The sequence below is a fragment of the Procambarus clarkii genome, chromosome 47 (assembly GCF_040958095.1).
Source record: "Procambarus clarkii isolate CNS0578487 chromosome 47, FALCON_Pclarkii_2.0, whole genome shotgun sequence".
In the NCBI taxonomy this organism is placed as follows: domain Eukaryota; kingdom Metazoa; phylum Arthropoda; class Malacostraca; order Decapoda; family Cambaridae; genus Procambarus; species Procambarus clarkii.
The window spans coordinates 17,659,069-17,676,032 of record NC_091196.1 but is presented as its reverse complement, the minus strand read 5'-3'; the positions used below and the strand labels follow the sequence as shown (position 1 = coordinate 17,676,032).

Sequence of the window (16,964 nt, the reverse complement as noted above, 5' to 3'; positions counted from 1 at the left end):
ATAAGTGTGGACAACGAGTGATAAAAAAGATAAGATCAGTAGCATTAACAAAGTGGGGCATTTGTTTTTAATTTTCTGTTAAATAGAATGCAAAGAGTAACAGTCACTCAAAGTCCAAGTACAGTGAAAAGCTCTGTACCCCATGGCACTTTGGTTGGTCCCTCTGATACTTTTATGGTTCCTCTGATACTTTGGTTGGTTCCCTGATAAGCTGTGTGGGCTGTGCTCCAAACTAAATATAATTATGGGGAATTTCTAGATGGATGATGCATTTAAGCACCATTGGAACGTTAATGTTTAAATTACAGGTATTGGAATTACGTAGTTGTATTGTCCAGTCTGGGAGACTTGTATCAAACCGTTTTGCTCCATTTTAGGTTTTAGATTTTATTGTGTTCCTGGTTTTCTATTTCCCTTAATTTGTTTGTTTGTTACAGAAAGAGTGAAGTGTTAAATAATCGTAAAGTCAAGCATCAAATGCCACCGCCTGCTTCTATTTTCTCCTCCATCACCCAACCCATTTTTGAAGATTGCTCACCATCGAGATTGTCAACTGTGTCGGCTATTGATAACCCTGACGCTCGTCCATCGGAAATCTGGTATGTTTAATTTATGCATTTTGGGATTCACATGGAATTATAGAGAGTCTCTGGAGAGTGAGTCTTGTAGTCACGGTGGTTTCAAAATTAATCTAGCCAAATCGGAAGCCAAGTAGACTTTTTATCTTTATCTTTGTTCACTGTTGTTGATCATTTAAAGAAAATTATGATCTGGTCTTCACGTCTGGTCTTTTTGACGCAGGTTTATTACCATCTCTTTGGTGATCAGGTGGCTTCTTTAATAGTGTCCCTTGTGTGAACTTCATCTCGGCGACAGTATGAAGTTTCCTGGCGTTCTTTTCGCCATTTTCTCTTTTCGTAGGTTGTCTTCTATTTCTGGTCGGGTTGTTTTGTCTTTTCTTTCTTGGCTTTTTCAGAACCGTCTCTTAATGCCCAATATTGTCGTCTCGTATTGTGATGCTGGTGGAGCTGCTCTTGCTTGCATTTGGGGTGGATGTCACTACTGCCCCGTTCCATAAGCTTTCTCGTGCTTTGTTTCACCTCTGGCCTGCTCATGGCTGCCTGAGCCGTCCTGGTCTTTGGACAGGGTGCTCTCCTATCTCTTTCTCCTCGGTTTGTGGTGGCCCCTTTGGTTCAGGTTTGCTTTTCTGGGGCTCCCTTTCTGTTTGTATTGGCCCCTGGGAAGTCAGGCTGGTGAGCTTCATGCTCTCCTCTGGCGCAGAGGTTTCTGCTCCTTCGGTCCTGGTAGTTGGTTTGTTCGATTGCAGCCTTCTCCTGCAGGCATCATGTGCAGTACTTGCGAATATTAGGATGGCCAAATAGAACTTGAACAAGTAATCCTTCAGAATACTATTCATTGTGTATGATGGACCAGTCTTAGAATATACGACTCCAGCGTGGGACCATCATGAACAAATCAACAAGGGCCGTGATGAGGGTTCGAACCTACGTCCGAGAGGTTCCCAGATGCGCCTTAGTCGACTGAGCTATGACATGGTAAAAGAATTGTAACTGGGAGTTCAACTTGACCTACCACGGATCCTACAGTCTCTCTGAGACACAAACTAGGATTTTACACAATTCCCCCAAGGCGAGTCTGGGATCCTCTTGGACGTAGATTCAAGCCCCTCATCACGGCCCTTGTGGATTTGTTCATTTGATGCATCACACTATTGTGATTTCTGTGTGTAATGGGACCATCACTTTGTAAAGCACAAGACAAAGTACATAAGAATGGTTGATGAGACCAGAAAGTGCCAGAAATTAGTCTAAGGGACAGGCTAACTAAATAGATAATGTTAAGTCTTTTTTCCAGGTGAGAGAGTAGGGAACTAGGGGCACAGGTAGGTAGGTGGTGGAACTTAAGAAGCCAGAGAAATACTACAGTGGTCACGTATTTCTCAAGTATTTCTCTCCCAGCTTTTGTTCATTTGCCATTTTCTGAGCATTGTATTGTACAATATACTTCAATCATGTTGTGACACTTTTATCTAAAATGTTCTGGGTTTGCTTTACAGTTCCAGCATAGAATGTGAAAGACATTTAGATAGTCCCGAAGACTGTCAGTGTGCAGCTAAGAAGTTTTTCTCAAGACATGCACGCAAGAAAAAAAGCAGACACCCAAGGTGGGTTTATTTTGTCTTAGGGAATACTGTAAGATGGAATCCATAATAGCATGGATAATACTACATATGCTTAAGTATTATTATTCATTTGTTCATGCTTATTAATTGTCAGTTTGTTAGTCTTATTAATGATGGAAGGATTCAGTTTATGATGTGTTGAGCACACAATGAATAATGCACTTCACCTCTCAAGAGTCATAGGATTGTGTATGCAACCACAAAGTTAAAAGACAATCATTAAACTCTTACATTATATGCTTTACTGGGGTGAGTCCCTTGTGGCACCCTGAAGCTACAATGCTGATACAGTGCCAAACTACTAGGTGCCATCAGTCGTGGAGTTCTTTTAGGGCTATCGGTTTTATAATGTTTTATAAGGTTATCACTCTTTGGGATTTGAAAGTAAAATAGTTGAGTTAGGAAAAATTTTGACATTAACTGAAGGTTATCTTGAGATGATTTTGGGGCATGGTGTCCTAGTGGCCCGGTCCTCCACCAGGCCTCCTTTTTGTTACACATCCCCAGGAAGTAGCCCGTAGCAGCTGTCTAACTACCAGGTACCGATTTACTGCTAGGTGAAAGGGGCATCAGGGTGAAAGAACCTCTGCACATTTGTTTCCGGCTGGGAATCGAACCCTCAACCTGAGGACTACGAGAACCGAACGCTGTCCACTCAGCCGTCAGGCCCCCAACATTTATAAAAACATCAAAAATTGTCCCTAACAACTGCACCATAAAATTTTTGCCCAAAAGTGTACAGTACAGGGGTTAATATAAATGTAATGGATTGCTTGTAAAATAAAAATAGAGCTTTGAGTATAAAGAAACGTGTGTGGTGTAGCCAACTTCCCTCAGCGACTGCACGATGCCTCATGTAAGGAACCTCGCAACACACTGGCAATACTGTACAGGAAATCCAAATGAGAAACACATTTAAGATAAACTAAAAGGGCATCTGTGAACATCAACTTCCTTGGCACTGGTCCCAAACACTCCCAACAAAAAGAGGGAATGCTAAAAAAATCTGTATCGTGGCTGTATGTCTTACGAAAGAAAACAGGCAGTGTAGTAAATTTACAAGATGTAAAGAAGCTGAAAAAGAAAAGAGAGTGACCAAAAAGATGGCCCCGACACTGGAAACAGTTACTTGCAACAGTCAAGTAAAAATGGCAATCACAGAACAAAGAAACTTGTCACTATCAAGAAGAATCATTAATAAACAAAAGAATGATGTCACACAGAGATCAGACTAACGTGATGCATCAAATGAACAAATCCATAAGGGTCGTGAGGAGGATTCGAACCTGCGTCTGGGAGTATCCCAGACACTGCCTTAATCGACTGAGCTACGACAGGGTAAAACCATGGTTTTACCCTGTCGTAGCTCAGTCGATTAAGGCAGTGTCTGGGATGCTCCCGGACGCAGGTTCGAATCCTCGTCACGGCCCTTGTGGATTTGTTCAAAAGAATTATGTTTTTAAAAAATGGAGGGAATAGAGGAACCCACTTGACAGTCTGATTCATGGCCAAAATAGAGTGTAACTAGACTTTAATAGACATTACTAATGGAGCAATTTGAAGGGGCCAGAGCATGAAGAGTCTCATGAAGCATGAGAGGGCCAGCCAAGAGATGACCCACTCACCCAGAAGCACCACTGCCCACTTAGACGAACATATAAGGGGAGGAGAATGAGAAGATCCCCTTCCCCTTACACTGCCTAATCCAATGGAAGCCAGGTCAAAGAAGCTTGAAAAAAGTACAGAGGTTTAGAACAAGACTAGTTCTGAATAAGAATTAAGAGGAGAATGATGCAACAGTAAAACTCTCCAACCTGGAGTTCACAGAAAGCAAAACTACGCACAGAAATCCCACTGGAATTTTTGTATGTACAGGACAAGGGCATCCAATGTGAACCTTGCAGTTTGAATGTGAACTGCATAAATCAGAAGTTGGAAATGCCACGTCGAAGCAGATTCACCTGTGGCCTACCAAACCACAGGAAACAATTCCTGCCTACTGCCTCATCTGCCATGAACTGACAGAAGCAGAAAAATCCAACCAAGAGACGTTTACCCCGTGGATCTGGACTGCCGTGCGGAAAAAGACCCAATACGCCAGAAGCACCACTGTCCACTTAGACAAATACCTAAGGGAAGGAGACTGAGAAGATCCCCTTCCCTTTACACTGCCTAATCCAATGGAAGCCAGGTCAAAGAAGCTTGAAAAAAGTACAGAGGTTTAAAACAAGACTAGTTTTGAATAAGAATTCAGAGGACTAGTTATGGAGACAGGCTCGGAGAACTTGCTGTGCTCCGAGAGAATGAGCAGGAGGGTAATAAAAACTCCTGTACTGTGTGCCATGTCCAAAAAGAGTTGCATTGCCTTGACACAAAAATAACGGTTTATGAAACCAAGTTTGTAAACTTGCAGATAAAATGACAATTAAATTTGTCATCAGATTGATTACCATAACACAGTGGATGATGCTAAAACATTGGACTGCTAAAATATTAACAGGCATATTTCTTGTTTACCATGTATCTCTTTCATTTTCATTCATTCCTGTTCTTATAGTATTTAATCCATTCCATTATATGGAATGATGCTCAGCTACTATGGAAGACAAGAGACTTAACAATTGTCAAGCCCTTTAAGATGACCTGCACAAAATAAATGTATGAAGTAACACTTATCAGATGGAATTCAATGTGAATAAATGCCACATTATGGAATGTGGAGTAGGAGAAAATAGGCTACACACTCCCTACACATTTTATGCGAAAGAATGTTAAAAAAAACTTGACAAAGAAAGTGATCTGGGGTGGTCGTGGATAGTAGACTGTTACCAGAGGACCACATAAAGGACGGTATGCAAGGAGCATATACTGCACTTTCCAACTTCAAAATGACTTTTAAATGCATGGAAAGGGAAATATTAAAGAAATTGTTCATGACTTTCACCAAAATTGGAATGTGCTGTGGTTATATGGGCCATATATCAGGAAGCATATCAATAAATTGGAAAAGGTGCAAAGAAATGCAACTAAAAGACATACAGGAGAGGTTTGAGGTGTTAAATATGCTAAAGCTAGTAGGTAGACAGAAGAGACAATATGATTACTACAGTACGTATAAAATAGTAACAGAATCTACAAAATTTGCAAATAAGGAATTCTTGAACCTGCAACTTCAAGAAAGAGGTCATAAATTTAACCTAAATAAACAAAAGTGCCCACAAAAACATCAGGGTTCATTGCAAACAGAGTAGTTGATGGTTGGAATAAGGTAAGTGAGAAGGCAGTGGATGCCAAAGCCATCAGTAGTTGTAAAGTGTACAACAGATTACTGGGAAGGTGGGACACCACAAGTGTCAAGGTCATTCTCTTAACTACACTTGGGTAATTATTGTTTCCTTTTATTGTTGTCTCCCATAAACCTAACAAGATTGTCTTTCTTATATTTAAATTAATGGTACATGAATTATTTATATGGATTTACTATTTTAAAAGGTGTAGTTTTTGCCAAATGTCCTTAATAGCATAATAATTTTTTTTAATTAATGGTTGTAGAAAGAAGAAAGTGTGCAGCAAATCGCGAAGTTCAACCCCTACAAATGATAGTATATCAAGTGACTCGTCAGACGATATTTTAGGGACTACAATTGTTAAGGCTTTCACCCGCAACCACGAAATGAAACGTATGCTGCAAGATATTATCTCGAGTGCTTTCAAGACATTTAATCAGGATGGCCAATTAAGAGTAAGTACAGTACTACATTTTGGGCAGGTTCTCTAGGTACCTCGCTTCAGTCTGTGGTACCAACATAGGGACTCATTCAATGTCAGGCTGCTGTGACTCTCTCTGCTCGTTGGTTGAATGTTCCATTTCAACAATTGTCTTGCTTTCCTCAAAGGGGCGGGGTAGCGTGTCAGGATGAAGGATAAATCTAGAAATACCGCTCCAACAATTAAAGTTGTAAAACAACATAACATGAGAACTGTTTGCAAATAATTTGCAAATTAAAACACTTTAGCGCAGTGGGCGAGTGAGCGCCTGTCCTCCAAGGTGCGCTTGGCATTCCACGGGAGCGCATATTTATATTTCCAATATTTCTCTCAAATATTGGATTTACATCAAATTATATATTTTTGGGTTATACAGTATACAGTGGCACCTCAACTTACGATTGCCCCGACTTACGATAATTTCGAGTTACGATTTAAATTTTATCGGATAATGCGACTTGACTTACGGTAGTGTCGTTGACTAACAATATTTGTTGACACATGTTCGGGTGGACCGAGCGCATGGTTCCCGGTCGTGCGGGGCGACCTGCCTGAGTTTACTAGAGCCACCCGCTTAGTGACGATCATGCTTCTAAGAAATTCAAATTTTTGGTGATCTTTGTTTTTTGAACATAAAACTGATTATTATATATCATGCCATGGGTCCCAAGAAAGTCAGTGGTAAGATTCTGCATATGAAAACACATGTGAGGATGACCATAGAGGCAGTATAGGATATCCCTTCCTCAAAAATTAAGAAAATGTGTGCAACATGGGAAGAACTGTAAACTTTTGCTGAAAAGACTCGCCCAAATCAAGCTGCAGTAGGCCGTTGCCTTAACCCTTTCAATGACACTGATACATCACTACAGACAAATGTTAAAACGAAGGGAAAAAACAAGTGTTGCTAGACAAATTTTTAGTGAGACAAACTAGCAGTGAACCACAACCAGGTCCTAGTGGTATGCAGGCAAAACGTAGGAGAGAGAGTGTACCCCAGATAAATTATCACTGCCTGATTGAAGGGGACTTCCCTTCCAAACAGTAACACCTCTCCTCCTCCCCCCTCCTCACCATCTTCCATATGCCAACAGGAGTCATCAGTAAAGGTAAGTACTATAATAACTTGTACATACTTTTGTAGTGAAGATTTGTGTGAATTAGGTATAAAATTTTCTTTGAAATTAATTTTTGGGGGAGTCGGGAACGGATTAATTAATTTCCCTTCCTTTCTTATGGGAAAAATAGTTTCGACTTAAGATATTTTGACTTACGATACGACAAAAACATAGTGGAGGTGGGGTCCCTCAATTGCTTCAAGCGTGGGTTGGACATGTATATGAGTGGGATTGGGTGGTTTTAAATAGGAGCTGCCTCATATGGGCCAATAGGCCTTCTGCAGTTACCTTTGTTCTTAAGTTCTTGTGCCTCTGGGAACGGATTACCATTGTAAATCAAGGCCCACTGTATTTAGTTTAGCAACATTATTACGATAATAAGAGGTATAAAAAATACTTATTTTAGAACTGATTTATTAATTTTATTATTTCGGAGCCATTGGTCACAGAACTGTGGCGATGAAATCGAACAAAACACGCATGGTGGTGTGTGCACACGGATTAGACCCGTCCACTCGCGCTGGAGTTGTGCCACCAATAACATGAATAATTTCTCAAATAGCAGATATCTATCATATTACAGTATATTTTTGTTTTTATTTAGTTTAGTTTAATTAGGATAATAAAGAGCTATTAAAACACCAGTTTTAGAAATGATCTATTAATCTGAAACGTTCAGTCATGGATCACTGAACTATGACGACACAGATGAAAGTGAGTGAAACCCCACTGTAAAGTGAGGTTTACTGTACAGTATTCCCTTATCTGTCTACCCTCGCTCATCTTCTTTCATCACAGAAAATGTATATAAGAAGGTTTCAACACATTAGCTAGCTATTCATGCCTCAGCCTTTAAATTAATTTGCAAAGATACATGTGCCACAAATCGGTGAACGAAAATCATGGAAACACAGTTGTTCACTTTTGTGGACCACTCTGGCTGGTGTTTGGTTCATATGGTTCATTTGTTGTGTGGTCCACCTGTGTGATCCAACTTGTCATATGAAGGCATTATTAATTATAACCTGTGATAGAATGGGAAAGTTTTCCACCAGTCTGTGAACTCTGTCCCGACATCGTAAGCAAATCCGCACATCCCCTGCTTCGGCGAACCATTGTTTGACAAACCGGGTGAGTAAATCCGGCCTGAAAAGTGTGCAACCTAGCCGGAGATTCGTTAAATCGGGGTACGTTGAATCGAAGTTGTACTGTACACTCTCTTCATTTTGGTCACCTCAATTCTCGTCGTAGATCTTTCATTTTGGTATCAATGTGTTTGCAATAGAATTCCCTACAGGAGCATATGCATATACAGTAATGTCAAAAACGGCAGCACGCTCCACCTGCAGACAAGATGAAACCACCCCAAGGTGCGCCTGGCATTCCACAGGAGCACGCGGTAATACTGAAAAGTGAATACTCTTTTCAACTTTGCCATCTCAATTCTCATCCTGGGTTTTTCAATTTGATATCAATGCATTCGCAATAGAATTCTCTACAGGAGTATATGTATATATAAAGTCCAAAAGCGTGGCGTACCACCTGCAGCAAACAGAAAGTGAAAGTGCATTACCCGTGAGCGCTCATCAAGAGCAATAAAATGTGTATACTATTATTCAACTTTGTCACCTCAATTTTCGTCGTAGGTCTTTCATTTTGGTATCAATGTGTTCGCAATTAAATTCCCTACAAGAGTATATGCATGTAATGTCCAAAACCATGGTGTGCCCCACCCACCGCCAAGCCAAAAGCAGGCCAAATTTTATCATTTTTGACCCCATACTGCGTCATTACCGCACGTTCGTGTACTAAATTTTTTACGCCATACTGCGCCATTACCGTGTTAAAGTGTTATGGGCCTTTGTTGCATAATTTTTGTAAATTTGAACTACAGTATATTTGCCTCTTTCCCTGTATCTGCCAAGACTCCTGTATACGAAGTTGTAGGAAAAATTAATTGAAGTGGAGTTCTGAGCTTAGAGGCACATTCTTTCAGAACCCAAGGTAAAACTCCAACTGGACCCCACTGTCTTGTTTTTACTAACTCATGTGGGAGGCTGGTTCCAGTGTCATTACCATGTAACACCCGCTACACTCCCGGTAACCCCACCACTCGGTTACCTGGGACGGTGATAATGACACCATTCACCCAGCCGACACCTCCCACCACACGAGGTTGTCCAGGCCAGAGTTCCTGCCAGCAGAGCACAGTTGTCCAGATGTCAACGTACCATGGTGGGCCCCAGTCTTGCAGTTCATCATCAGGGGCACCCACCTGCCTGCTGCGACACACCGTGCAGGCACACCGGAAGTGGAGGCGCGAGGTCAACAAGCGGGTATGCCAGCAGCAGTCACCTATCAGTTCCCCCTCGTCCTTGGGGATGCCACGTCACTGACTCCACCAAGATGCGCAACGAGGCGGTCACATTCCAACGACACCTCCCTACTGAGTGTGCTTGACTCGCCAATAGGGTGCACGTTTCGCACCATCGGCCCAAGGTCAGGCACATTAGGGCATGCGCGATAAGGCGTACCGGCTCAGTAGAATGTGACACAAGCAACGCCTGTGTAGTGATGGGTCCCAGGAGCTGAAGTCGGGATCCACCTGGCCTGCCGCCACGCCACCCACGCCCCAACACCTGCACCTGCTACTTCTATTTGGCAAGACATCGTCGACGTCACACTCTCTGCCCTGCTGTCACGACTCCTGCTATGTAGCTGCTGTCACTCATCATCGACCGTCAGCTTCAAGCAACTGGAGGTGAGATGTGCCTCCATACATCTCTCCTAACACCGTTCACCTGTGACCGGCCAAGTCCCCGGCCGCTGTCACTTGCCGCTGCTCTTCACACCACCACCTTCGAGCAGTTGGATAGCTTGACGAGGAGTCTGTCACCAGTAGACTCGCTCTGTCACCAGACGTACCCCAGAGCTGTTACAAGAAGATCTCAGGGTATATGCAGGCATCATCGACGGGCAGATGCTGGACCAACATCAGGTCTCCAACATCGCCACCAACATCACGTCTCCAACATCACGTCACCAACATCAGGTCTCCAATATCGCCACCAACATCGGGTCTCCAACATCAGGCCACCACGCGAGAGTATAACGGATGCACGATAGGAAACGCGTATATCAACACGAACATTGATGTGTCAAGATTTACGAATGATGGTTCAGAGAAATGACTCTATTATTAACGGTGTCAAATAGTTTTGTCTAATCGGGTTAAAAGTGTAACATTTATGGGGATGTAAAGTAACTAGGCCTAGAAAAAGTGGTCATAGACAGTGTTCTTAGCTAGATGACTTCGGTCTCTAGCACAAACTTTTCTTGAAATTTATTTTGTTTCATGTATGTATCTATTTTATTTTGTTTCATGTATGTATCTATGAGATAAGTCTGTCCTGGTGATGAGTGTCCAGGTTCCCTATTTGTTACCAGTGTATGGGTACATAATTTTTTTTATATTTGCATGTCTTTTTATTTCATTAAAATGTTGTAATGTTAAGTAATGTTTCTGTTGTGGTAACAGGTAGTCTTATTTTCAGTGTGTGCAGGGTGCATGGAGAGTGACCCTGGCACTATTGTCTTGTGCGGTATATGGATTGGCCCACAAGTATTCTGTTAACGTACGGTTCTATTGAGGAGTTTTCATGTCAGTTGTTGTTGTATTTTTTACCATGTTTTATAACTTGTATACTCATATGTTTGGCTGTGGGTCATGAGGTACCCAGCAGATGTTTGGGGTATGCCCACTTAGGTATAATGTTTCCTGTTATTTTTAATTAGTTAGATTTAAATGTTAGAGTAGGAATATTACATATATATATATTTTTTTTTAATGTTGCTGATCATTTTTTTTGTATGTTTTGTTCTTCAGACCTTCTGAGGAAGACTTGCTAGCCTGCCTAGTGTGCAGGCAGGATATGTCATTGTTTCAGAGTAGTCTTTATTGCCATATATTGTACCTCAGGGTTGTATTAGGTAGCCTTGTGTCATTACTTGTATCTTGACATTATATTTTCTTTAGTTGTAATTTTCCTGTTCCATTAGGAAATTTTTTTTTTAATTTTTTTATGTCATGCTTGTTTTAAGGCGATTTCTATTGTTTTGGCCTTCCAGCCTTCTGAGGGAGCCTTGCTGGACTGCCTCGGGTGCAGTCGGGATTTGTTTTTTTTTCATTGATATATTTTATTGTCATATTAGGATATCAGAATTGTATCATGTGTGAGGGTATCATTGCTGGTTCTTTTGCCAGGATTCTTTTTGTACTTTTGTGTCTCATTATACATTATGTTTTGTTCTTACTGCAGTATAACTGTATAATGTACTTTGCTTCATGTTAATTTAGTTAGCTTACTTTTATCATTATGTCACTGGCAATTTTTTTTTCTTTTAGGGTTAGTTGTGGTATTTTGGATGAGTTAGGATAAGACAAAATTGGGCTTAATTATCATACACCCGATTTTGTCTTAACTCCGGGGAAAGGGAGCTGTAACACCCAGGACCTCCCCCCCCCCCCCTTAGAGTTTACACCCAGGGAAGCCTTCTCCAAGAGGTCAGCCCAGATGACCTCCGGGTTATTTTGTTGTTGATTAAAAAAAAAAATTCCTGGGTTAGTCTTAGTCAGCATAGTTTCAAGTATGTAATATTTCATGCAAGGGAATTAGACTCCAGATTCTTATGTGTAAACATCCTTGGATCTCCCCCTTTTGGCCAGGTCAGAGGTCAGCCACACACGTAATTAATAACTCCTCTCTTGAAGAGTGTATGGTAAATGTCAAACAAGCTTATTGAAATATTTCTTGAGTGTTTGTACATTCTTGGTGGGTAGCAACAGCAGATCTCCCCCTCCCCCTGTGGGGGTTGTATATAGAGGTCCTCTAGGGACTTAGGGAACACAGAGTGCGGTACACCGGGATCGAGAGCGGGGCTGTGAAGAACATCTCAGCCAGGGAGAGACAGATAGCTTAAGGTAATGTGTGTGATCTCTGAGTTTTTGTTCCATGTCCAAATTTCTTAACTTTTTGCCAGTGTTAGAGTAGGATTTATAATTGGTGATTGACATAATTTTGGTCTCGATAAACTTACGTGAAATTTCCCGTCTGTGTCAATTGTTGAATCCTCTTAGCCTTTTGGATATAGTGGCTGACAACCATTTTCATAATTAATGACAGTCATAGAAAGTACTCTCCTAGTCAAGCAATGTTTCTTGCCTCGTTGCTTGATATAGTTTCAATGGTCAAAGGCAGATGGTGGCAGCGTATTTCATCCTGTGTTAGCATCTCCTTGTTGGCAGTGTACTTTGTAGTCCCGGTGTAACCATCATATGTCAGCCCATAACAGTGTTACCAAGTGCAACCAATGGGGAAGTGTTACTCAGGATAAGTAGTGTTTACATTATTAGTTTAGTGTTCCATTATATTAGTGTTCCATTATAGTGGTGCATTTTAGTGGCGGTGTCACACTAGAGCGGGTGTTACAACCATAGGATTTGGGTAGGAGTCATGTATGGTTTATCTTGGCTTCTTTGTCAAATGCGTTTGCCCGTTGTGTCAGGTCCAGGTAACCATGTCGGTTTTCTGAGCATCGGAAATGTTTGTTCCTTTGAAGACCATTTTTTTAATTTTTTCTTTCTCTCCATGTTTGACTTACGGGATTCTTTTGCTTAGTGTATTTCTTTATTTACAAGTTCCCTTCCGTGTCTTGTTTCTTACTTCCTCCTCTGGTGACATTTTGGGGTCAGATAAAGAGTTGGCCAATAGTGAGTAAGTTGTAGTTTGGTCAATTATTAATTTCCAAGCATTTATTTTCAAGTATCATTGTGTTTTAAAATGTCCATTGTTATGGGTAGTTTGCCTCGGTTGCGAGTTAATGTTTGATCCATTGTCTCTTCTGAGATAAGAAGACATTGAAATGGTGTGTGTCGAGATAGTCACAGGAGCCGTATGTGGTCAGTGTGGCCTACTGTGTCAGTGCCATAATCTTAGGGAAGCTTCTGAGTACCACTGAGAAACAGGTGTTTCATTACACTCAACACTGTTTTATCCTGCTGATGACAGTTAATATTATGCAACATGGAAAGTGTGTTAACCTTACTGTAGCATAATTTGATCATAATGTGCTCATAACGGAGCCTCTATTGTGCTCATATTGGATCATTGGAATAGTTTGGCATGTGCATTCTCATTTTTACCCTTATAAGTTCTGATTCCTTCACATTTGGTGAATTGCTGAAAGTAGTGGCTTTGTGTTGCTATTGGAGCAGCAGATGATTGGTGGGTAAGGTACCCGAATGTAACGGGTCGTATAGGTGACAACCCTGTGCAGAGATAGTTCTGTCAAGTTATGCCTCACTTTCCATTCTGTTTGATGATCTATGTGTAATGCACTATTTCTAGATTATCATTAGCTTCATTCAAGTCAATAAAAAAGTTTCCCACATGCCTGATTTATTCCCTGCTTTCACTATATTTAAAAAAAAATTAGTTATTATTCCAATCTATTTTAATCTATCATTTACATTAGTGTGATAAGTGTTAGTGAACTGCTTATAGATGGTAAAATAAAATATGAATTATGAATTTGTCTATTTTTAGAGAAGCTTACGTCGCAGTGGCTTGTCAGGGACCGAACCTAAAGCAAGTGTTGAAGACGAGGAGAAGCCAGTACGAAAGCCTCTCGAAGAAGTTACCAATTTACAAAACAGAAGAAAAATTAGCTCTTCAAAGGAGGGAAATTTTTCTTCTTTCACTAATAATAAAACATTTGCACAAAATGTTAATCAAGAAGCACAGAGGGCCACAGATCTTGTGTACAATCTTCCTTTGACAAGCACAGCATTTATAGATGATCGAACTGTGAGACGATCAACAAGATTATCAACAAAAATTAACATTCATAAGTCACTGTTTAAAGAAGATTTATCAGAGATAAGTTCTAACACTGGTTCTCCTTTCCTTATGGGCAATGGAGGAAAAAATGAAACATTTTATAAAGATACAGCTTACAATTTTTCTCAGGACACAACTGTTGTGCTTCATAACGGATGTTCACCCGAGCTAATGCCTCGTAGATCATCAGTACTCCCACAGCTGCAAGACGACACTATAAACAAATCTTGTACCATAGGAAACACAATATGCAGTGGAGTAGATCATAACAGAAGCTTACTTCCACAATGGTTAAGTGAAAACCATTCACAAACCCTTCAGTCACAATGTAGAAGTCAGTTGTCTCCTTTGCAAAAGAGTAGAATTTTAAGACCAAATGAAGACAAGCAAAGGCGAAGGTCGTCGAGAGTAGCTGCACTTAGAGCAACGCAGCGCAACTTTGAATTGTTAAAGGGAGAAAGGCCTCTCTCAAATTTGAGCAAAAAACGAAGATCGTCACTAGCGGTTGCTAAGAATCAGCCAGGTACGTAAAAAAATGCCCTTAATTGATACAATACACTGAATATACAGTATATATAAAAGAGGAGTTTTGCTATTAGAATATTAGCTAGATCTTTTGCCATAGTTTGGATTTGTTAGATTGAATTTAAAATTGTTTAATTTGTATTGTATTTGTTTAATCCTATCAATTTCTAAAGCAGAATTAATTTCAGGAAACCAGAGTGTGTGTGGGGTATCTAGAAATGCTACGTATATTGCCAACGACACAAAGTGGCAGCCAATTGTTAGTCCCAACCACCAGAAGCAGCACAACGACAAGATCCTCAACATCCTCAACTCTGGTGATTTAAGGAAACTGCAACAGCTGCCCTTAGTTGGTCCCAAGTCTGCTATGGTGCTGCGTAATTTCAGGTGTTTATATGTGATGTTTACTTTGGTCAGCTATCAGAATGTGCCTAGTAAATTGTCAAAGGTAGGGAAGTCCTATGGCTTTCATCTGTTTATTTCTTAGCTATTATTAGATGGTTTTTGAGCAAAAGAAGATTTTGAATGGTGTGGCATGTAACTGGGAAAGAAAAAAGGTGTGACTTTACTGCAAGCTCAAGTAAATAGCTTGTAACATTAAAGGAGGGATCAATGACGACAGTGCCTTAGAGCTAATGCACTTGTTCGCCAGTACCATCACACTACATGTCTGTGGCTATCTCATGTCCTACCACAAGCAGGGACCACAATCCTAACCCCTCAGAGGTATTGAAGCAGTTGGTCAAAGGACACTACCTAAGAGAGAAAACTACATTCAAGTAACCAAGATGTGGTCACAAACTGAAATACTTGTAGGAAAAATGTTTGGTTAATGATGACTTTGATGAAGTTACCCAAAATACAAGCCTCTTGCCACCATATGGCAAAACTAATCAAACAGGAGCCTTAATGAACCCAGCCACTTACTCTTGGCTGTTGCCATGTACTATTCACCTTGTTTATTGAGACCTTGAGGTGATTTCGGGGCTTAGTGTCCCCGCGGCCTGGTCCTCGACCAGGCCCTTTTTGTTACTCATCCCCCCCCCTCCCCCTGTCCAGGAAGCAACCTGTAGCAGCTGTCTAACTCTCAGGTACCTATTTACTGCTAGGTGAACAGGGGGTATCAGGGTGAAAGAAACTGCCCCATTTGTTTCCACCTCCACCGGGTATCGAACCCGAAACCTCAGGACTACGAATCCTGAGCGCTGTCCACTCAGCTGTCAGGCCCCCATGTTTGTGTGTGTATAATGTTTAGATCAGTGGCTGACTTTTCTGCTTGCTTTATAATTTGGTTTCATGGTTTATGTAGTTTGTGACTTGCTAGTTTGTTTGCTAGTCATTGTGTGTTCTTTTTTTCCTGTCTGAGACAGGAAAACTGTCATTGTAGAATAGAAATTGTAGAATTACAATTTTCTAATAAACGTTCTGTTACTGCAGGGAAATATATGGCTGTCTGAGTTCCATTGAAGATATCGAGAAAGTTCCTGGTCTTCCAAATTCATTTTGCAAGCGGTTTATAGCAGTAAGTTAAATTGCCTTTTATTTATTGGAGTAGCAGTACTGTGGTGAGATTTAACACAAATGCCTGTGTAGCATTAGCATGGTTTATTTACACTTAACATTATGTACAAGTAGAAATACTTGTACATAATGTTACTTGTATATAAAATCCCCCCAATGTAAGTTACTGAGAGAGGGCTGGAAAGAGAGAGAGAGGGGGAGAGAGTGAGAGAGGGGGAGAGAGTGAGAGAGGGGAGAGAGTGAGAGAGGGGAGAGAGTGAGAGAGGGGAGAGAGTGAGAGAGGGGAGAGTGAGAGAGAGAGAGAGAGGGGGAGAGAGAGAGAGGGGGGAGTGAGAGAGAGAGAGGGGGGGGGAGTGAGAGAGAGGGGGGGAGTGAGAGAGAGGGGGGGGTAGTGAGAGAGAGAGAGAGAGGGGGGGAGTGAGAGAGAGAGAGGGGGGAGTGAGAGAGAGAGAGAGAGGGGGGAGTGAGAGAGAGATGGGGGGAGTAAGAGAGAGATGGGGGGAGTAAGAGAGAGATGGGGGGAGAGAGAGAGAGATGGGGGGAGAGAGAGAGATGGGGGGAGAGAGAGAGATGGGGGGAGAGAGAGAGAGAGGGGGGGGAGTGAGTGAGAGAGAGGGGGGGGAGTGAGAGAGAGGGGGGGAGTGAGAGAGAGAGAGAGGGGGGGGGAGTGAGAGAGGGGGGAGTGAGAGAGAGGGGGGGAGTGAGAGAGAGAGAGAGGGGGGGGGAGTGAGAGAGGGGGGGGGAGTGAGAGAGAGGGGGGGAGTGAGAGAGAGGGGGGGAGTGAGAGAGAGGGGGGGGGAGTGAGAGAGAGGGGGGGAGTGAGAGAGAGGGGGGGAGTGAGAGAGAGGGGGGGAGTGAGAGAGAGGGGGGGAGTGAGAGAGAGGGGGGGAGTGAGAGAGAGAGGGGGGGAGTGAGAGAGAGAGGGGGGAG

At 41.8% G+C, this 16,964-nt stretch overlaps 1 protein-coding gene across 4 annotated transcripts in view; it reads left to right on the top strand.

Annotated features, from left to right (window-relative positions):
* Nucleotides 1-16,964, top strand: part of LOC123762887 (uncharacterized) — a 226,765-nt gene that overhangs the window by 17,429 nt on the left and 192,372 nt on the right. For 3 of the 4 annotated variants that reach the window (XM_069302007.1, XM_069302006.1, XM_069302004.1), the window contains exons 9-14: nucleotides 438-599; nucleotides 2,078-2,185; nucleotides 5,756-5,945; nucleotides 13,695-14,511; nucleotides 14,690-14,900; nucleotides 15,951-16,035. In XM_069302007.1, the coding sequence (XP_069158108.1) occupies nucleotides 438-599; nucleotides 2,078-2,185; nucleotides 5,756-5,945; nucleotides 13,695-14,511; nucleotides 14,690-14,900; nucleotides 15,951-16,035 (1,573 nt within the window). The remainder of the gene's footprint in view (nucleotides 1-437; nucleotides 600-2,077; nucleotides 2,186-5,755; nucleotides 5,946-13,694; nucleotides 14,512-14,689; nucleotides 14,901-15,950; nucleotides 16,036-16,964) is intronic. The other variant, XM_069302005.1, reaches the window with a different exon arrangement.